Source organism: Ranitomeya imitator, chromosome 8 (assembly GCF_032444005.1).
Source record: "Ranitomeya imitator isolate aRanImi1 chromosome 8, aRanImi1.pri, whole genome shotgun sequence".
Classification (NCBI taxonomy): domain Eukaryota; kingdom Metazoa; phylum Chordata; class Amphibia; order Anura; family Dendrobatidae; genus Ranitomeya; species Ranitomeya imitator.
Genome location: NC_091289.1, coordinates 109133762 through 109157176, shown reverse-complemented (window position 1 = coordinate 109157176; position 23415 = coordinate 109133762). Strand labels below are relative to the sequence as shown.

General features: G+C 44.6%; 1 protein-coding gene across 1 annotated transcript in view; it reads right to left on the bottom strand.

The window, feature by feature from the left end:
- Positions 1-21845, bottom strand: part of CDC73 (cell division cycle 73) — a 119484-nt gene extending 97639 nt beyond the window's left edge. The window contains exons 1-2 of the mRNA XM_069737278.1: positions 21525-21845; positions 3039-3144 (exon numbers count right to left, since the gene is read on the bottom strand). Coding sequence (XP_069593379.1) covers positions 3039-3144; positions 21525-21655 — 237 coding nt within the window. The 5' untranslated portion in view covers positions 21656-21845. The remainder of the gene's footprint in view (positions 1-3038; positions 3145-21524) is intronic.
- Between the last annotated feature and the right edge of the window lie 1570 nt (positions 21846-23415).

Here is a 23415-nt window from a genome sequence, read left to right as displayed (position 1 = left end):
CTGAGTACGCCGATACCTCATATGTGGGAGTAAACCCCTGTTTTGGCGCACAGCAGAGCTCAGAATTGTATGGATTGAGATCGGATGCCATGTTGCGTTTGCAGAGCCCCTGATGTGCCTAAACAGTGGAAACCTCCCAATTCTAACTCCAACCCTAACCCAAACACCCCTAACCACACCCCTAACCCAAAGACACCCCTAACCCTAACCACGCCCCCTAACTGAAACACCCCTACCCCAAACCCCAACGGGAAAATGGAAATAATTCCTTTTTTTATTTTATTATTTTTCCCTAACTAAGGCGGTGATAATGGGGGGGCTTGATTTACTATTTATAGCAGGTTTTTATGATTGGCAGCTGTCACACACAAAGACGCTTTTTACTGCAAACAATAGGTTTTGCGTAACCACATTCTGAGAGATATAATATTTCCATATTTTGGTCCACAGAGTCATGTGAGGTCTTGTTTTTTTGTGGGACGAGTTGACGTTTTTATTGGTACCATTTTCGTGCATATAACATTTTTTGATCTCTTTCTATTCCGATTTTTGTTAGGCAGAATGAACAAAAACCAGCAATTCGTGAATTTCTTCAGGTCAGAACCATTACAGCGATACCTCATTTATATCATTGTTTTTGTGTTTTGGCGCTTTTATACAATAAAAACTATGTTATAGAAAAAATTATTTTTGCATCACTTTATTCTGAGGGCTATAACTTATTTTTTCGCTGATGATGCTGTATGGCGGCTCGTTTTTTGCGGGACAAGATGACGTTTTCAGCGGTATCATGGTTATTTATATCCGTCTTTTTGATCGCGTATTATTCCACTTTGCGTTCGGCGGTATGATAAAGAATTGTTTTTTGCCTAGTTTTTTCTTTTACGGTGTTCACTGAAGGAGTTAACTAGTGGGACCGTTTTATAGGTCGGGTCTTGCGGACGCGGCGATACTAAATATGTGTACTTACGGTTTTTTTTTTATTTACATAAAGAAATGTACTTATTGGGATATATATATATATATATATATATATATATATATATATATATATATATATATATATATATTTTTTTTTTTACCTTGTCCCAATGTGGGACATCATGGTAAAGTGTCAGGCACTGCAGGAGGCTTGCTGGCGCCTGCTCTTGCAAGCCACCTCCCTACAGGACCCAGAAGGAGCAGACTCTCGGAGCAACGTGATCACATCGCGTTGTTCCGAGGGTCTCAGGGAAGCACGCAGGGAGCCCCTTCCCTACGCGATGCTTCCCTATGCCCCCGGAACGCTGCGATCATGTTTGATCGCAGTGTTCCGGGCGTTAATGTGACAGGAGCAGTCCGTGACTGCTCCTGCTCCTGGCACATAGTGCCGGATGTCAGCTGACACCCGGCCGCGTTCCCCCTGTGAGCGCAGCTGATCGCATTAGACGTACTATCCCGTCGGTGGTAATACGGGCCCATACCACCTCGACGGGATAGTACGTCTAATGTCAGAAAGGGGTTAAACACTTTTTTTTATTTATTTTTTTTTTTACTTTTGCCATGCTTCAATAGCCTCCATGGGAGGCTAGAAGCTGCCATAACTCGATCACCTTTGCATGGATATGCACAGATCACCTCTATGTAGCTGAATTACAGCACTGCTATGAGCGCCAACCACAGGGTGGCGCTCATAGCAATCTGTCATAAACAACCACAGAGGTCTCGAGGAGACCTGTTTGTGATGGCAACGCACTGATGACACCCGATCACGTGACAGGGTTCAGCGGTGAGCATATTTCCAGCCCGGTGGCCGGAGGCGCTTGTTAAATGCCGCAGTCAGAGTTTGACAGTGTCATTTAACTAGTTAATAGGTGCGAGCGGATCGCAATTCCTCTGGCGCCTATTGCAGGCACGTCAGCTGTTCAAAACAGCTGACATGTAGCAGCTTTTAGGTGGGCATACTACCCAGCAAATAAGACACTCAGATCTAATAATTTTGTTTAGCACAATAAAAAAATCGTCAGAAAAAGTATTGAAAGTGAGAAAAAGAAGCCTAACGAATTGCTAAAAAAAATTAATAAAAATAATCACCCTTACAGCACATTGTGGAGACCATGTCTGTCAGGAAAGGGAATTAAGACTTAGGGGTCAAATGCAGGAGACGTTTAGGCTGAATGGAAGTGAAACTCTCTCTGCATTACTAGTTTTCTCTTTAAATATTCAGATGGGATCCAGTTATAGTTGAAGTAACATGAAATTCGCAATCCCAGAAATTATGTAAAACATGACAGTGTTTCGCCATCTAAATGTACACCTGGCTAAGCAGGCGTGGAGGGAGCCTAATACTATAAGGCTAGGTTCCCATTGCGTTAATGGGTTAGCGCTAACGGACAGCGTTGCACGGCGAAAATGTCGCAATTAGGCTACGTTCACATTTGCATTGCGTCAGGCGCAGGTTCGGCGACGCATGCGTCATGCGCCCCTATATTTAACATGGGGGCGCATGGACATGCGTTGTCTTGCGTTTTGTGACGCATGCGTCATTTTTGGCACAAGCGTCAGGGTGCAGAGGACGCAGCAAGTTGCATTTTTTTTGCGTCCAAAATCAAGTCAAAAATGGACGCATGCGTCAGAAAACAATGCGTTTTTGCGTGCGTTTCACATCCGTCGTGCGTTGCGGCGACGACGCTGCGTCCAAAGACATGAATGTGAACGTAGCCTTAACGCCGTGCAACGGGTCAGTTAGCACACCCATTGACAGCAATGTTGTTTCTGCCTGTAGCGCATCTCTAGCGCGTGCCATTTTCGGCACGCGCTAGCGATGTGCCGTTCTTTTGTGACGGACCTCGCTAGCGCAGATCGGGGATCTGCACTAGCGGGAACGGCGAATGCGGCACCAAAAGAAACATTGCGTTAGCGCAATCCACTAGCACTATGCGCTTAACGGATTGCCCTAACACAATGGGAACCTAGCCATTCTAACATAGGAAGTGAAGGTATATCCGTGAAGGGGGAGCCAACATCACACAACACTTAATACATGTTACATGACTTACTGCAGCTCTCCGGACGTACACAGGATGGGAAAGATGAACATTGTTGAGCAAAAACAAGATGGAGTCAAGTGTGTAGTATTCTCGTGGCTGTCCTTCCTTTCCAGTCCTGTATAAAAAAAAAAAAAAAAGAAAAAAATGAAAAGTATAAACGTTTTCTAGCATGCTACACCATTTAGAATTACAGTAAGGCAACTTCAACTCTAGCAAGCTGTATGTTCAGGTACAGACGTATACACAATATTGTTCAGCCATTCTCTGTCCCCAGGATTTAGCTACTCCATCTAAGAGCAGTGTGATATAAAGCCAAAGGGGAAGGGTGGCGAGCAGCTGGCTGCTGAATAGAAATCAATGGGCTGGAGAGAGGTGGCTGGTATGTTAGGAGATAACCCCTCTACTGGAATGTAACAGCTGGCACTCTTGGCCAGGATCCCTGTAAGAACCAGTGACCAAGGTCCCTGGAAACCAGCTGTACACTATGAAACGTAAAAGCTCTCATTGCAGGAGAACGATAGAGGGAAAAACAAGTCAGTTGCAAACAGAAAAGTAACGCTTAAAATGAAGATAATTCACAATATATGATGGCCATCACCTTATCCTCCGCCCTGCGTAGATCAAAAACGCCTTTCCCAGAGAAATCACTTTGATCCTGTTGACTAGCACCTATCCTCTAATGCAGCAACCCCACACCCCCTCTCTCCAAATGATGTTACTAGAAGCTAAGGCAAGATGGCTGCCACCACCACGAACAGAAATAAAGACAAATAAAACAAAAGGAATTTGTTTCACTAACTGATTTGAACTATTAAAAAATAATGTAGTTTACAAATTTCCTTAAAGGGAACCTGTCAGCAAGATTGTGAACAGTAACCTACACACAGTGTCAGGTCGGTGTCGTTATACTGATTACAATGATACCTTGGTTGATGAAATCCATCTTGTGGTTGTTGTGTAATCTTTAGGTTCTGCTCTGAGTTAATGATATGCTTGTGCCCCGAGGCGGCCTGTGGGGGGATTCATGTGGTGCTCTGATTAGCTATTCATAATGCAGACTGCTGACTGGTTACTGATCCCTCACTGACCTGCCCCCTAGTTTACATAATGAATATATGTACATACTGAAGAAAAAAACCTCCTGCAGGCAAGTTCGGCCATGGTCCCTGCACTGCAGCATAATCGCTTGTTACCATAAGAAAAAAGTAGTTACCAAGTTACATGTACCCAAAATGATGCCACTTAGAAACTCATCCCAAACAAAAACAAGCACTAATGAATAGGTCGCTGAAAAAGTAAAAAAGTCACCCCTCCTGGAAAGCGACAATTAAACAATAAGGGTCATTCCACGTCACGTGAACCAATGATTTTTACCTCTATATTTTTAATTCTTTTGAGATTTTGTTATTTGGTAATAGTGTGTCAGAGAATGCAAAATGTGAAGAAAAACAAATTCTAGATATATTTTTTTTAATTGATTTTCAAAGTTTGGAAAAAGTGCGAATTTCAGTGTTGCCTGCCTTTACATTTCTCCCCATAACTCAGGCTATAAAAGAGATAGAGAAATAAAATAAACACCATTCTATTCAGAACTGTACAGGCTTTCACCAGATATGTCACAAGAGTATCTTTGATAATATTTTACCTATGCGAACGCAAACTGAAAATTTTAAAAAGCATTTCCGAAAAAAAAAACGTTTAATTTCAAAAACTGCCCATGTGCCTGCTATGCTCCTAGCCACATCTGTACCAAAATACAAGCTGGGATCGTGATGGGATCATATTTTAAAAAATAAAACTATTACAGTGTCAGTTCAAAAATCTCGCATTCAGATCTGTTCAGCCTGTGGTCTAACAGTGTGGGGTCTAGATTTACCAAATAATCCATGATGTTTAGATATTACGGTATTATTGTATTATGTTACAGCTTAGAAGCAGGAGAGGGCAGAGGAGAAGCTTTATTAGGGGTAGGCAGTGAGTGCAGAGCAGATGACGGGCCGGCAGCTCCAGCCTCCAGAGGCCACATTTACACCAAATCTTAACACCCAGGCAACTCCTCAAATGGAGGGAGAAACATATTCTTAACACCCAGTTCATGTATTGTACAAACCAGGACTACGAGGAGGAGAGTTTGTGAAAACATCGGCTACAGGAAGCAGCACCCATCACATGGACTCCACAATACCGCACTGTCATCATCACATGTAGTGACACAGAAATAGAAGCAAGGATTTCTTCATTCAGCAACGACAGTGACGTCCAAGAAGTGGTAGAAGGCGGCACAGGACTGGCAATGGATGACATAACTGGTTATGTGACCCGTGAATATGATTGGTGGCGGCTACTGGACTCTCCAAAGATTGTGGAAATGAAGACGTAGAAGTGACTTTTTTGCACCTTCTGGTCCAGCGCCGTCCTTTGTGTATCCAAGAAAACCAGACATTATGAGGCTATGTGCACACGTTCCGGATTCTTCGTGTTTTTTTACGAGTTTTACCGGCGGCAAAAAACGCTTAAAAACGCATACATTAAGCATCCCATCATTTTTTATGCGTTCCGCAATTTTTGTGCACATGTTGCGTTTTTTCCCGCGATAACGCATTGCGGAAATAAACACAGCATGTTCATTAATTTTGCGGATTCCTTGCAGATTTCCCGCTATTTATTGCATTTTGAAGCTCCGGAAAAAAGACACGAAAAATCCGCACAAAAAACATGAGAAAAACGCATGCGGATTTCCTGCAAAAGTAGTCAGGATTTTCTCAGGAAAATTCTGCACACTTTCCAGAACGTGTGCACATAGCCTAAAAGTTACAAAAATCCGATATTAATTCGGGTGGAGCCGAGCACCATAACAGGCCGCACATACTGACACAAAAGGAAATTGCTAGAAAGCACTTATGGACTAGATGACATTTCACCCACTAGAAGGGACACATTGATGATAAAAGGCCAGTGTAAAAACATACTACTAATTGTTTGATTAGTTCATATTTTATAGAACGGGGATTTAACTACTGTACTACTCTTAAACACTTCAGAAATGACATGTTTAGTGAACCAAAATATTGGTTCTTTTAATCTTGTTTTTAACATACAATTAGGATGAGACTGTATTTAGAAAACCACACTTGAGGATATGATCACCTTTCTTCTTTTGGCTTGTTCAATGCATTCAGGTTGAAAATGCTGACCAAGTTGTGTTAGGGCAGTCTCACACGTCCAGATAATTCCGGTACCGGGGGGGGGGGGGGGGGGGAGAAAAAAAAAAAAAAAAAAAAAAAAAAAAAAAAATCGCTACCGGAATTATCCGTGTGCCCCTACGTTTTTGTGGCACATCAGTGTGGCACACGTGTGCCCACTGGGTAACACACGCACCGTGCTGGGTACCACACGTACCAGCATCTGGTGCTGAAGCCGCGATTCATATCTTCCCTGCAGCAGCGTTTGTAGCAGGGAAGATATGAATAATAGTGTTTAAAATAAAGATCTATACTCACCCGGCTCCCTCGTTGGCTGTCGCTTCTTCCTGTTCTGGCCGCATCTTCTCCTGTATGCGGTCACGTGGGGCCGCCGATTACAGTCATGAATATGCGGCTCCACCCCTATGGGAGGTGGAGCCGCATATTCATTACTGTAAATGAGCGGCCCCACGTGACTGCATACAGGAGAAGATGTGACCAGGAGAGGAAGCAGCGCCGGTGAGGGAGCGAGCCGGGTGAGTATTTTCAGAACAGCGGGAGGGGGGGGGGGGGGGGGGGGGGGCGCACAGGGGGTGAAGGGGGGGGGCACATAGATCTTTATTTTAAACACACTTATTCATATCTTCTCTACAGCAAACGCTACTGCAGGGAAGATATGAATCGCGGCTTCAGCACCAGTGGGGGGGGGGGGACAGTGCTTAATGTAGCGCTGTCTCCTGCACGGAACACGGACTTTAATGGGTCCGTGTAATACGTGCACTCCCACGAACACTGACATGTCTCCGTGTTTGGCACACAGACACGGTCCGCAAAAAAAAAAAAAAAAATCAATGACATCTGAACAGATGCATTGATTTTTATGTGTCTACGTGTGTCAGTGGCTCCGGTACGTGAGGAAACTGTCACCTCACGTACCGGAGCCACTGACGTGTGAAACAGGCCTTATGATGAATAAGATGCATTTATTCTGGCACGTCGGTATTTTTTTTTTGTGTTTCTTTATTGTTGAATATAAATGTTGAATTCAATAAGTTGTAATTTGAAAAGAAAAAAGGAAGAAACTCACACAAACATAAAATCAGATTATTCAAGGCTTTAACCCCTTCGTGACATGCGCCGTACTAGTACTGCGCTGCCGGCACTGCATTAGTGCCAGCAGCAGTACTAGTACGGCGCACCGATCACCGCGGTCTCGCTCTGAGCGCCGCGGTGATCGGGTGTCAGCTGTATATGACAGCTGACACCCCGCAGCAATGCCCACGATCGGCGCTATCGCCGATCGCGGGCATTTAACCCCTCTGATGCCGCTGTCAGTAGTGACAGCGGCATAGAGGGGGATCGTGCAGGGACGGGGGCTCCCTGCGCTCTCCCACCGGAGCAACGCAATGAGATCGCGTTGCTCCGGTGACCCGGAAGGAGTCCCCGGATCCAAGATGGCCGCCGGACTCCTTCCGGGTCATGAAGTGACCTGGCTAGCCGGCGCCTGCTGAGAGCAGGCGCCAGAAAGCCACCTAAACTGCCTGTCAGATCGTTGATCTGACAGTGTGCTATGCACAGTGTCAGATCAACGATCTGATCTAATACAGAGATGTCCCACCCTGGGACAATGTTAGAAAGTAAAAAAAAAAAAAAAAAAAAAAAATAGAATGTGTAAAAAAAATTAAAAAAAATCCCCAAATAAAAAAAAAAAAAAAAACATTTCCCAATAAATCCATTTATTTATGTAAAAAAAAAACAAAAAAAAAACAATAAATGTACACATATTTGGTATCGCCGCGTCCGTAACGACCCGCTCTATAAAACTATCCCACTAGTTAACCCCTTCAGTGAACACCGAAAAAAAAACAAAAAAAACGAGGCAAAAAACAACGCTTTATTATCATACCGGCGAACAAAAAGTGGAATAACACGCGATCAAAAAGACGGATATAAATAAACATGGTACCGCTGAAAACATCAACTTGTCCCGCAAAAAACAAGACTCTGTGGGCCAAAATATGGATAAATTATAGCTCTCAAAATGTGGTAATTTAAAAACTATTTTTTGCAATAAAAAGCGTCTTTTAGTGTGTGATGGCTGCCAATCATAAAAATCAGCCAAAAAAACGCTATAAAAGTAAAATAAACCCCCCTTCATCACCCCCTTAGTTAGGGAAAAATAATAAAATTTTTAAAAAATGTATTTATTTCCATTTTCCCATTAGGGATATGGCTAGGGTTAGGGTTGGGGCTAGGGTTAGGGTTGGGGCTAAAGTTAGGGTTTGGATTACACATATTTGGTATCGCCGCGTCCGTAACGACCCGCTCTATAAAACTATCCCACTAGTTAACCCCTTCAGTGAACACCGCAAAAAAAAAACAAGGCAAAAAACAACGCTTTATTATCATACAGGCGAACAAAAAGTGGAATAACACGCGATCAAAACGACGGATATAAATAACCATGGTACCGCTGAATACGTCATCTTGTCCCGCAAAAATAAAGCCACCATACAGCATCATCAGCAGAAAAATAAAAAAGTTATAGCTCTCAGAATAATGCGATGCAAAAACAATTATTTTTTTTATATAAAATAGTTTTTATTGTGTAAAAGCGCCAAAACATAAAAAAAATTACATAAATTAGGTGTCGCTGTAATTGTACTGACCCGAAGAATAAAACTGCTTTATCCATTTTACCACACGTGGAACGGTATAAACGCCCCCCCTAAAAGAAATTCATGAATAGCTGGTTTTTGTTCATTCCGCCTCCCAAAAATCGGAATAAAAAGCGATCAAAAAATGTCATCTGCCCGAAAATGTTACCAATAAAAACGTCAACTCGTCCCGCAAAAAACAAGACCTCATATGACTCTGTGGGCCAAAATATGGATAAATTATAGCTCTCAAAATGTGGTGATGCAAAAACTATTTTTTGCAATAAAAAGCATCTTTTAGTGTGTGACGGCTGCCAACCCTAAAAATCCGCTAAAAAACACGCTATAAAAGTAAATCAAACCCCCCTTCATCACCCCCTTAGTTAGGGAAAAATAATAAAATGTAAAAAAATGTATTTATTTCCATTTTCCCGTTAGGGCTAGGGTTAGGGTTGGGGTTAGGGTTTCAGTTATAATTGGGGGTTTCCACTGTTTAGGCACATCAGGGGCTCTCCAAACGCGACATGGCGTCCGATCTCAATTCCAGCCAATTCTGCTTTGAAAAAGTAAAACAGGGCTCCTTCCCTTCCGAGTTCTCCTGTGTGCCCAAACAGTGGTTCCCCCAACATATGGGGTATCAGCGTTCTCAGGACAAGTTGGACAACAACTTTTGGGGTCCAATTTGTCCTGTTACCCTTGGGAAAATAAAAACATAGGGGATAAAATATAATTTTCGTGGAAAAAAAATATTTTTTATTTTCACGGCTCTGCGTTATAAACTGTAGTGAAACACTTGTTGGTTCAAAGCTCTCACAACACATCTAGATAAGTTCCTTGGGGGGTCTAGCTTCCAATATGGGGTCACTTGTGGTGGGTTTCTACTGTTTAGGTACATCAGGGGCTCTGCAAATGCAACATGACACCTGCAGTCCATTCCATCTAAGTCTGCATTTCAAACGGTGCTCCTTCCCTTCCGAGCTCTGCCATGCACTCAAACGGTGGTTCCCCCCCACGTGGGGTATCAGCGTACTCAGGACAAATTGGACAATAACATTTGTGATCCAATTTCTCCTGTTACCCTTGGGAAAAAAAAAATTGCGGGCTAAAACATCATTTTGTGGAAAGAAAAAATGATTTTTTAATTTTCACAATGCTACATTCTAAACTTTAGTGAAACAATTGGGGGTTAAAAGTGCTCACCACACATCTAGATAAGTTCCTTAGGGGGTCTTCTTTCCAAAATGGGGTCACTTGTGGGGGGTTTCCACTGTTAAGGCACGTCAGGGGCTCTCCAAATGCGACATGGCGTCCGATCTCAATTCCAGCCAATTTTGCATTGAAAAGTCAAATGGCACTCCTTCCCTTCCGAGCTCTGCCATGCGCTCAAACAGTGGTTTATCCCCATATATGAAGTATCGACGTACTCAGGACAAATTGCACAACAACCTTTGGGGTCCAATTTATCCTTTTACCCTTGGGAAAATAAAAAATTTGGGGCAAAAAGATAATTTTTTGTGAAAATTAATATAATTTTTATTTTACGGCTCTACATTATAAACTTCTGTGAAGCACTTGGAGGTTCAAAGTGCTCACCACACATCTAGATTAGTTCCTTAGGGGGTCTACTTTCCAAAATGGTGTCACTTGTGGGGGTTTCCACTGTTTAGGCACATCAGGGGCTCTCCAATCGTGACATGGGCTCCGATCTCAATTCCAGCAAATCTTGCATTGAAAAGTCAAATGGCGCTCCTTCCCTTCCGAGCTCTGCCATGTGCCCAAACAGTGGTTTACCCCCACATATGGGGTATCGGCGTACTCAGGACAAATTGTACAACGACTTTTGTGGTCCAATTTCTCCTGTTACCCTTGGTAAAATGAAACAAATAGGACCTGAAGTAAAAATTTTGTGAAAAAAAAGTTAAATGTTCAATTTTTTTAAACATTCAAAAAATTCCTGTGAAGTACCTGAAGGGTTAATAAACTTTTTGAATGTGGTTTTGAGTACCTTGAGGGGTGCAGTTTTTAGAATGGTGTCACTTTTGGGCATTTTCTGTCATATAGACCCCTCAAAGTCACTTCAAGTGTGAGGTGGTCCGTAAAAAAATGGTTTTGCAAATTTTGTTGCAAAAATGAGAAATCGCTGGTCAACTTTTAACCCTTATAACGTCCTAACAAAAAAAAATTATGTTTCCAAAATTGTGCTGATGTAAAGCAGACATGTGGGAAATGTTGTTTATTAACTATATTATGTGATATAACTCTCTAATTTAAGGGCATATAAACTAAGAGTTTGAAAATTGCTAAATTTTCATAATTTCCGACAAATGTTTGTTTTTTTCACAAATAAATGCAAGTCATATCGAAGAAGTTTTACCACTATCATGAAGTACAATATGTCACGAGAAAACAATGTCAGAATCACCAGGATCCGTTGAAGCGTTTCAGAGTTATGACCTCATAAAGTGACTGGTCAGAATTGTAAAAATTGGCCCTGTCACTTAGGTGAAAACAGGCTTTGGGGTGAAGGGGTTAAAAAATAATAAAAAAATTGATAGGTCCCAAGTTGAATCCCTGTACAAATATAATCAAGAACACATGTAAAACACATGGATTTTTTCACAATTTTAAAACATACTTTTTTTTCACAATTGCGCAACAAAATTTTGAATTTGATTTCTCCAAAACAAAATATAAAGAAACAGTCTTGTGACATATCAAATGAAAGCCGGTACCGTTCTGAGAAAAATGATGCCTCTCCCACCTCTTTATCTTAATTCTAGCCCGAGATATGATAAAAAATGTAAAGCCATACCAGGCCAAAATCCGCCCTTTCAAAACTTTAGAAATCTGTAAAAAAATTAACTGATGGAGAAAAAAAAAACCTCAAAACTTCTAAATTTGTAATTAACTAAAGTTGTACTTCATAAAAACAAAAAATAAAAATCTAAAGACGTCAGGTAAAAAAAAATATTCATATTTGGATCACTTGATATGGAATGACCCATAAAGAAAAACAAAAAACTGTCAAAAGCCAATACTGGCTGTGACGCCATGGGGTTACGGAGCCATACAATATATCAGTGGTCCCCAGCTCCAGTCCTCAAAAACAAACAACGGGTCATGTCAGGATTTACTAGGTAGTGCACAGGTGATGGAATTCTTGGCTGTCCAGGTGATGCAATTGTCACCTGGGTAATACTAAGGAAATCCTGAAAACATGACCTTTTGGAGGTTCTTGAGGACCGAAGTTGCGGAACACTGCAATATACAATATTCCCTTAAACTATGGCCTTCAACATCTTTTCTGTGACGTTTCCCCATTTTATTAAAGAGAACCTGTCACCCCCAAAATCGATGGTGAGGTAAGCTCACCGTCATCAGGGGCTTATCTACAGCATTCTGGAATGCTGTAGATAAGCCCCCGATGTAACCTAAAAGAGGAGAAAAAGAGGTTAGATTATACTCACCCAGGGGCCGTCCCGCTGCGGTCCGGTCAAATGGGTGTCTCAGGTCAGATCCGGCGCCTCCTATCTTCATTCCATGACGTCCTCTTCTGGTCTTCACACCGCAGACGTACTTTGTCTGCCCTGTTGAGGGCAGTGCAAAGTACTGCAGTGCGCAGGCGCCGGGCCTCTCTGACCTTTCCGGCGCCTGTGCACTGCAGTACTTTGCTCTGCCCTCAACAGGGCAGACAAAGTATGCCTGCGCCGGAACCGCGGCGTGAAGACGAAAAGAGGACATCATGGAATGAAGATGGGAGACACCCATCGGAGCGGGACCGCCCCTGGGTGAGTATAATCTAACGTCTTTTTCTGCTCTTTCAGGTAACATCGGGGGCTTATCTACAGCATTACAGAATGCTGTAGATTAGCCCCTGATGACAGTGAGCTTACCTCGCCATTGATTTTGGGGGTGACAGGTTCCCTTTAACTGTGTGTTGCCCAAGCATTAGTTCGCCCAAAGCAGCAGTGATTGGGTGTTCCAAGGCCAAGAACTGGATGTTTTACAAGGCTTCACAGTGCCCTGGTTGGCAGCTAGGCTTATGAAAAAAAAAAAAAAAATATTATATATATATCTATCTATCTGCATCATATAACCAGAGAGAGGCAAAACAGTAATTATTAGAACATACAGTTATCTGCATCCACAGCAAATGAAATGACAAAGAAAACATTAAAACTCTGAACATTTTCAGCACAGGAACAAGCCAACTATAGTGGGGGCCTCCTGGTAATCCCCGCCCCCAGATATTGAAGAAAAGTGAACCGGACAAGCAGCAATTCAATGTGTCCAATCCTCTTTTCCTCACACTGAAGATTAATCTACACCAGGAGCTCTGCCGGAGGATTATTCTTCTTATCAGCCTGGTCATGTGTATGGAAAGATTAGTGGCATCACATATTTAAATAGATTAATCCAAATTTTCAACGTGATCCTGAGATTCTGGTTTGACTTTTATCCTAAGTCATGTGACAAGGCTCGTTAACCCCTTAATCCCATATGACGTACTATCCCGTCCAGGTGACCTGGGACTTAATTCCCATGGACGGGATAGTACGTCATATGCGATCGGCCGCGCTCACGGGGGGAGCGCGGCCGGGTGTCAGCTGCCTATCGCAGCTGACATCCGGCACTATGTGCCAGGAGCGGTCACGGACCGCTCCCGGCACATTAACCCCCGGCACACCGCGATCAAAGATGATCGCGGTGTGCCGGCGGTGCAGGGAAGCACCGCGCAGGGAGGGGGCTCCCTGCGGGCTTCCCTGAGACGATCGGTACACGGTGATGTGCTCACCGTGTACCGAGCGTCTTCTCCCTGCAGTCCCCGGATCCAAAATGGCCGCCGGGCTGCATCCGGGTCCTGCAGGGAGCACTTCCGGGTCAGGATCAGGCTGCAGCTGCAGCTCTAATCCTGCCCGGCTGTATGTCAGATCACCGATCTGATAGAGTGCTGTGCACACTGTCAGATCGGTGATCTGTGATGTCCCCCCCTGGGACAAAGTGAAAAAGTAAAAAAGAAAATTTCCACACTTGTAAAAAAAAAAATAAAAAAAAAATTCCTAAATAAAGCAGAAAAAAAAAAATATTATTCCCATAAATACATTTCTTTACATAAAAAAAAAAACAAAAAAACAATAAAAGTACACATATTTAGTATCGCCGCGTCCGTAACGACCCGACCTATAAAACTGGCCCACTAGTTAACCCCTTCAGTGAACACCGTAAGAAAAAAAAAAAAAAAACGAGCCAAAAAACAACGCTTTATTATCATAACGCTGAACAAAGAGTGGAATAACACGCGATCAAAAAGACGGATATAAATAACCATGTTACCTCTGAAAACGTCATCTTGTCCCGCAAAAAACGAGCCGCCATATAGCATCATAACCAAAAAAATAAAAAAGTTATAGTCCTCTGAATAAAGCGATGCCAAAATAATTATTTTTTCTATAAAATAGCTTTTATCGTATAAAAGCGCCAAAACATAAAAAAAATGATATAAATGAGGTGTCGCTGTAATCGTACTGACCCGAAGAATAAAACTGCTTCATCAATTTTACCAAACGCGGAACGGTATAAACGCCTCCCCCAAAAGAAATTCATGAATAGCTGGTTTTTGGTCATTCTGCCTCACAAAAAAATCGGAATAAAAAGCGATCAAAAACTGTCACGTGTCCGAAAATGTAACCGATAAAAACGTCAACTCGTCCCGCAAAAAACAAGACCTCACATGACTCTGTGGACCAAAATATGGAAAAATTATAGGTCTCAAAATGTGGAGACGCAAAAACTTTTTTGCTATAAAAAGCATCTTTTAGTGTGTGACGGCTGCCAATCATAAAAATCCGCTAAAAAACTCGCTATAAAAGTAAATCAAACCCCCCTTCATCACCCCCTTAGTTAGGCTAGGTTCACATTGCGTTAATGGGTTAACGCTAACGGACAGCGTTGCACGGCGAAAATGTCACAATTAACGCCGTGCAACGGGTCCGTTAGCACAACCATTGACAGCAATGTGATTTTCAGGTGTAGCGCATCGCTAGAGCGTGCAATTTTCGGCTCGCGCTAGCAAGGTGCCATTCTTTTGTGGCGCGCCTCAGACGCTGCTTGCAGCGTCCGCGGCGCGCCCGAGGTCCGATCCCCGATCTTCCAGAGCGGGGACGTTAACGCGACCACTAAACACGACACCTAAAAAGACATTGTGTTAGCGCAATCCGCTAGTGCTAAACGGATTTCCCTAACGCAATGTGAACCTAGCCTTAGGGAAAAATAATAAAATTAAAAAAAATGTATTTATTTCCATTTTCCGGTTAGGGTTAGGGTTAGGGCTAGGGTTGGGGTTTGGATTACATTTACGGTTGGGATTAGGGTTGGGATTAGAATTAGGGGTGTGTCTGGGTTAGGTGTGTGGTTAGGGTTACAGTTGGGATTAGGGTTAGTGGTGCGTTTGGATTAGGGTTTCATTTATAATTGGGGGGTTTCCACTGTTTAGACACATCAGGGGCTCTCCAAACGCGACATGGCGTCCGATCTCAATTCCAGCCAATTCTGCATTGAAAAAGTAAAACAGTGCTCCTTCACTTCCGAGCTCTCCCGTGCGCCCAAACAGGGGTTTACCCCAACATATGGGGTATCAGCGTACTCGAGACAAATTGGACAACAACTTTTTGGGTCCAAGTTCTCTTGTTATCCTTGGGAAAATAAAAATTTGGGGGGCTAAAAATCATTTTTGTGGGAAAAAAAAGGATTTTTATTTTCACGGCTCTGCGTTGTAAACTGTAGTGAAACACTTGGGGGTTCAAAGTTTTCACAACACATCTAGATAAGTTCCATGGGAGGTCTAGTTTCCAATATGGGGTCACTTGTGGGTGGTTTCTACTGTTTGGGTACATCAGGGGCTCTGCAAATGCAACGTGACTCCTGCAGACCAATCCATCTAAGTCTGCATTCCAAATGGCGCTCCTTCCCTTCCGAGCTCTCCTGTGTGCCCAAACAGTGGTTCCCCCCCACATATGGGGTATCAGCGTACTCAGGACAAATTGGACAACAACTTTTGGGGTCCAATTTATTATGTTACCCTTGTGAAAATACAAAACTGGGGGCTAAAAAATTTTTGCGAAAAAAAAATAAATTTATTTTAACGGCTCTGCGTTATAAACTGTAGTGAAACACTTGGGGGTTCAAAGCTCTCAAAACACATCTAGATAAGTTCCTTAGAGGGTCTAGTTTCCAAAATGGTGTCACTTGTGGGGTTTTTTAATGTTTAGGCACATCAGGGGCTCTCCAAACCAACATGGCGTCCCATCTTAATTCCAGTCAATTTTGCATTGAAAAGTCAAATGGCGCTCCTTCCCTTCCGAGCTCTGCTATGCACCCAAAAAGTGGTTTACCCCACATATGGGGTATCGTCGCACTCAGGACAAATTGCACAACAACTTTTGTGGTCTAATTTCTTCTCTTACCCTTGGGAAAATAAAAAATTGGGGGCGAAAAGATCATTTTTGTGAAAAAATAAGATTTTTTATTTTTACGGCTCTGAATTATAAACTTCTGTGAAGCACTTGTTGGGTCAAAGTGCTCACCACACATCTAGATAAGTTCCTTAAGGGGTCTACTTTTCAAAATGGTGTCACTTGTGAGGGGTTCCAATGTTTAGGCACATCAGGGGCTCTCCAAACGCAACATGGCGTCCCATCTCAATTCCAGTCAATTTTGCATTGAAAAGTCAAATGGCGCTCCTTTCCTTCCGAGCTCTGCCATGCGCCCAAACAGTGGTTTACCCCCACATATGGGGTATCGTCGCACTCAGGACAAATTGCACAACAACTTTTGTGGTCTAATTTCTTCTCTTACCCTTGGGAAAATAAAAAATTGGTGGCGAAAAGATTATTTTTGTGAAAAAATATGATTTTTTATTTTTACGGCTCTGCATTATAAACTTCTGTGAAGCACTTGTTGGGTCAAAGTGCTCACCACACCTCTAGATAAGTTCCTTAAGGGGTCTACTTTCCAAAATGGTGTCACTTGTGGGGATTTCAATGTTTAGGCACATCAGGGGCTCTCCAAACGCAACATGGCATCCCATCTCAATTCCAGTCAATTTTGCATTGAAAAGTAAAATGGCGCTCCTTCCCTTCCGAGCTCTGCCATACGCCCAAACAATGGTTTACACCCATATACGGGGTATCAGCGTACTCAGGACAAATTGGCCAACAATTTTTGAGGTTCAATTTCTTCTCTTACTCTTGGGAAAATAAAAAATTGGGGGCGAAAAGATCATTTTTGTGAAAAAATATGATTTTTTATTTTTACGGCTCTGCATTATAAACTTCTGTGAAGCAATTGGTGGGTCAAAGTGGTCACCACACATCTAGATAAGTTCCTTAGGGTGTCTACTTTCCAAAATGGTGTCACTTGTGGGGGGTTTCAATGTTTAGGCACATCAGTGGCTCTCCAAACGCAACATGGTGTCCCATCTCAATTCCTGTCAATTTTGCATTTAAAAGTCAAATGGCGCTCCTTCCCTTCCGAGCTCTGCCATGCGCCCAAACAGTGGTTTACCCCCACATATGGGGTATCAGCGTACTCAGTACAGATTGTACAACAATGTTTGGCATCCATTTTATCCTGTTACCCTTGGTAAAATAAAACAAATTGGAGCTGAAATAAATTTTGTGTGAAAAAAAGTTAAATATTCATTTTTATTTAAACATTCCAAAAATTCCTGTGAAACCCCTGAAGGGTTAATAAACTTCTTGAATGTGGTTTTGAGCACCTTGAGGGGTGCAGTTTTTAGAATGGTGTCACACTTGGGTATTTTCTATCATATAGACCCCTCAAAATGACATCAAATGAGATGTGGTCCCTAAAAAAAAATGGTGTTGTAAAAATGAGAAATTGCTGGTCAACTTTGAACCCTTATAACTCCCTAACAAAAAAAAATTTTGGTTCCAAAATTGTGCTGATGTAAAGGAGACATGTGGGAAATGTTACTTATTAAGTATTTTGCGTGACATATCTCTGTGATTTAAGGGCATAAAAATTTAAAGTTGGAAAATTGCGAAATTTTCAAAATTTTCGCCAAATTTCCGTTTTTTTCACAAATAAACGCAAGTTATATCGAATAAATGTTACTACTAAAATGAAGTACAATATGTCACGAGAAAACAATGTCAGAATCGCCAAGATCCGTTGAAGCGTTCCAGAGTTATAACCTCATAAAGGGACAGTGGTCAGAATTGTAAAAATTGGCCCGGTCATTAACGTGCAAACCACCCTCGGGGCTTAAGGGGTTAAAGGGTCGACATTGACTGTTAGGATTGCTACTTCCAATAGGTGGCACTAGAGTTCTAGTCCTCTTCCTCTCTGAAGAGACAATTTGCAACATTATTCTAGAGAGCCACAGATGCGGGTGGGTGTAAGGGCTCCTTCTCAGTTGCGTGAAATACGGCCGAGTCTCACACGGGAGACAGACACACACACTCTGCAAGTACACGGGAGACAGACACACACACTCTGCAAGTACACAAGGGAGACAGACACACACACTCTGCAAGTACACAAGGGAGACAGACACACACACACTGCAAGTACACAAGGGAGACAGACACACACACACTGCAAGTACACAAGGGAGACAGACACACACACACTGCAAGTACACAAGGGAGACAGACACACACACACTGCAAGTACACAAGGGAGACAGACACACACACACTGCAAGTACACAAGGGAGAGACACACACACTGCAAGTACACAAGGGAGAGACACACACACTGCAAGTACACAAGGGAGAGACACACACACTGCAAGTACACAAGGGAGAGACACACACACTGCAAGTACACAAGGGAGAGACACACACACTGCAAGTACACAAGGGAGAGACACACACACTGCAAGTACACAAGGGAGAGACACACACACTGCAAGTACACAAGGGAGAGACACACACACTGCAAGTACACAAGGGAGAGACACACACACTGCAAGTACACAAGGGAGAGACACACACACTGCAAGTACACGGGAGAGACACACACACTGCAAGTACACGGGAGAGACACACACACTGCAAGTACACGGGAGAGACACACACACTGCAAGTACACGGGAGAGACACACACACTGCAAGTACACGGGAGAGACACACACACTGCAAGTACACGGGAGAGACACACACACTGCAAGTACACGGGAGAGACACACACACTGCAAGTACACGGGAGAGACACACACACTGCAAGTACACGGGAGAGACACACACACTGCAAGTACACGGGAGAGACACACACACTGCAAGTACACGGGAGAGACACACACACTGCAAGTACACGGGAGAGACACACACACTGCAAGTACACGGGAGAGACACACACACTGCAAGTACACGGGAGACACACACACACTGCAAGTACACGGGAGACACACACACACTGCAAGTACACGGGAGACACACACACACTGCAAGTACACGGGAGAGACACACACACTGCAAGTACACGGGAGAGACACACACACACTGCAAGTACACGGGAGAGACACACACACACACTGCAAGTACACGGGAGAGACACACACACTGCAAGTACACGGGAGAGACACACACTGCAAGTACACGGGAGAGACACACACTGCAAGTACACAAGGGAGACACACACACACTGCAAGTACACGGGAGACACACACACACACTGCAAGTACACGGGAGAGACACACACACTGCAAGTACACGGGAGAGACACACACACTGCAAGTACACGGGAGAGACACACACACTGCAAGTACACGGGAGAGACACACACTGCAAGTACACGGGAGAGACACACACTGCAAGTACACGGGAGAGACACACACACTGCAAGTACACGGGAGAGACACACACTGCAAGTACACGGGAGAGACACACACACTGCAAGTACACGGGAGAGACACACACTGCAAGTACACGGGAGAGACACACTGCAAGTACACGGGAGAGACACACACTGCAAGTACACGGGAGAGAGACACTGCAAGTACACGGGAGAGACACACACTGCAAGTACACGGGAGAGACACACACTGCAAGTACACGGGAGAGACACACACTGCAAGTACACGGGAGAGACACACACTGCAAGTACACGGGAGAGACACACACTGCAAGTACACGGGAGAGACACACACTGCAAGTACACGGGAGAGACACACACTGCAAGTACACGGGAGAGACACACACTGCAAGTACACGGGAGAGACACACTGCAAGTACACGGGAGAGACACACACTGCAAGTACACGGGAGAGACACACACTGCAAGTACACGGGAGAGACACACTGCAAGTACACGGGAGAGACACACACTGCAAGTACACGGGAGAGACACACACTGCAAGTACACGGGAGAGACACACACTGCAAGTACACGGGAGAGACACACACTGCAAGTACACGGGAGAGACACACACTGCAAGTACACGGGAGAGACACACACTGCAAGTACACGGGAGAGACACACACTGCAAGTACACGGGAGAGACACACACTGCAAGTACACGGGAGAGACACACACTGCAAGTACACGGGAGAGACACACACTGCAAGTACACGGGAGAGACACACTGCAAGTACACGGGAGAGACACACACACTGCAAGTACACGGGAGAGACACACACACTGCAAGTACACGGGAGAGACACACACACTGCAAGTACACGGGAGAGACACACACACTGCAAGTACACGGGAGAGACACACACACTGCAAGTACACGGGAGAGACACACACACTGCAAGTACACGGGAGAGACACACACACTGCAAGTACACGGGAGAGACACACACTGCAAGTACACGGGAGAGACACACACACTGCAAGTACACGGGAGACACACACACACACTGCAAGTACACGGGAGACACACACACACTGCAAGTACACGGGAGACACACACACACTGCAAGTACACGGGAGACACACACACACTGCAAGTACACGGGAGACACACACACACTGCAAGTACAAGGGAGACACACACACTGCAAGTACAAGGGAGACACACACACACACACACTGCAAGTACAAGGGAGACACACACACTGCAAGTACAAGGAAGACACACACACACTGCAAGTACAAGGGAGACACACACACACTGCAAGTACAAGGGAGACACACACACACACACACTGCAAGTACAAGGGAGACACACACACTGCAAGTACAAGGGAGACACACACACACTGCAAGTACACGGGAGACACACACACACTGCAAGTACACGGGAGACACACACACTGCAAGTACACGGGAGTCACACACACACTGCAAGTACACGGGAGTCTCACACACACACTGCTGTACACGGGAGTCACACACACTGCAAGTACACGGGAGTCACACACACACACTGCTGTACACGGGAGTCACACACACACACACACACACACACTGCTGTACACGGGAGTCACACACACACACACACACACACACACTGCTGTACACGGGAGTCACACACAAACACACTGCTGTACACGGGAGTCACACACACACACACACACACACTGCTGTACACGGGAGTCACACACACACACACACCAGTACACGGAAGTCCGGCACACAGCAGATCCCGGGCAGCTGCGCTCACACACGGGGCCTCCATCACTCACCCCCAGATAACGTAGTTCGTCTTCACGTTTTTTGGCCAAGAAAACTCCCCGAATATAACTTCATCCCCCTTGACGTTGATATCCTTCTTCTGGATGTTGTACTGACGCAGAACGCTCAGCACGTCCGCCATCTTCTCCTCCTCCTCCTGACTGCTCTGGCCGCAGCAAGGACCCCACCAGAAGAGCTGACTGGAGGAAGCTCCTGATTCGTCCGCGGTTAGGACCCTTGTGCATAAGCTGCCCTGAGAAGTGCCTGTCGCTAGAAGCACCAGGACAACATAGGCGGCCTAGTGGAAGCCTGATTTCGTGGCGCTGCCGTACGCATGCGCAGTCGGCACGTGTTGATTTGTTTTCCGTGGAGTTTCGTGTTTCCTGGAGCTTCTTGCTTTTCTCTGTTCCGTCTTCCGTGTGCTCTCAGTTGTGGACGCGTGCGTGTATGTTACTGGGCGAAGCCTACGAGGCTGAAGTTGGTTTCTTATATGTCAGTTTCTTATTCGGTAATTTTTTTTATTTTCTGTTTTTTTATAGGTTTAACAACAAAAAATAATCCTCACAATAATAACATACCATGCAGCTAGGTGCCCTGGTGTGACACTTAAAAGCAGCTACAAAAATTATAAAACTGACACAAAAATGGGCATCAAAGTGGGCACCGAAGGGCGTTAAAGGGAACCTGTCACCCCCAAAATGGAAGGTGAGCTAAGCCCCCCGGCATCAGGGGCTTGTATACAGCATTCTGCAGATCCCCCCCCATGTAATCAAAGATGAGAAAAAGAGGTTAGATTATACTCACCCAGGGGCGGTCCGGCACCTCCCATCTTCATAAGATAACGTCCTCTTCTTGTCTTCAGGCTGGGGCTCCAGAGTACTTTGTCCTGTTGAGGGCAGAGCAAAGTCCTGCAGTGCACAGGCAAAGGTCAGAGAGGCCCGACACCTGCGCACTTCAGTACTTTGCTCTGCCCTCAACAGGACAGACAAAGTACTCCGGAGAAGAAGATGGGAGGCCCGGACCGCAACTCCCATCGGACCCAAACAGAACCGGGACCGCCCCAGGGTGAGTATAATCTAACCTCTTTTTCTCATCTTTCAGGATACATCGGGGGCTTATCTACAGCATTACAGAATTCTGTAGATAAGCCCTGATGCCGGTGGGCTTATCTCAACTTCGATTTTGGGGGTGACAGGTTCCCTTTAAATGACTTTGGGCTACTGATATCATAGTGCAGACAAAGAACAGGGAGCCACACATCAAAACCAGGTCTCTCCCTCCTGGCCCAAATGGGTTCTGGGCATCAGAACTGGCATCAAAGTGGGCACCAAAGGGCGTTAAGGGGAACCTGTCACCCCCCCCCCCCCCCAGGCGTTTTTAACTAAAAGATCCACCTTGTCCAGCACTAATGCTGCATTCTGTCAAGGTGGCTCTTTTAGTTCGGGTCCCTGCAAACGCTGAAATAATCGCTTTTATAATTTGCCTCATACCTGAATTTGTCAGGGGGCATGTCTTTTCCCCCCTGACACAAACACCTCCCAGCCGAGACTCAGAGCCTCCTCCATTTCCTTCATGAACGTCCCCGGCGCCTGCGCTGTAAGTTTGAAGGGCAGCGCAAACTGAGCATGCCAGAAAAAAAAAACCTTACAGCGCCGGGGACGTTCATGAAGGAAATGGAGGCGGCGCCCTGAGTGACGGCTGGGAGGCGTTTGTGTCAGGGGGGAAAAGACATGCCCCCCTGACAAATTCAGGTATAAGGGGCACATTATAAAAGCGATTATTCCAGCATTTGCAGGAACCCGAACTAAAAGAGTCACCTTGACAGAATGCAGCATTAGTGCTGCACAAGGTGGCTCTTTTAGTTAAAAACACCTGGGGGGGGGTGGCAGGTTCCCTTTAAAT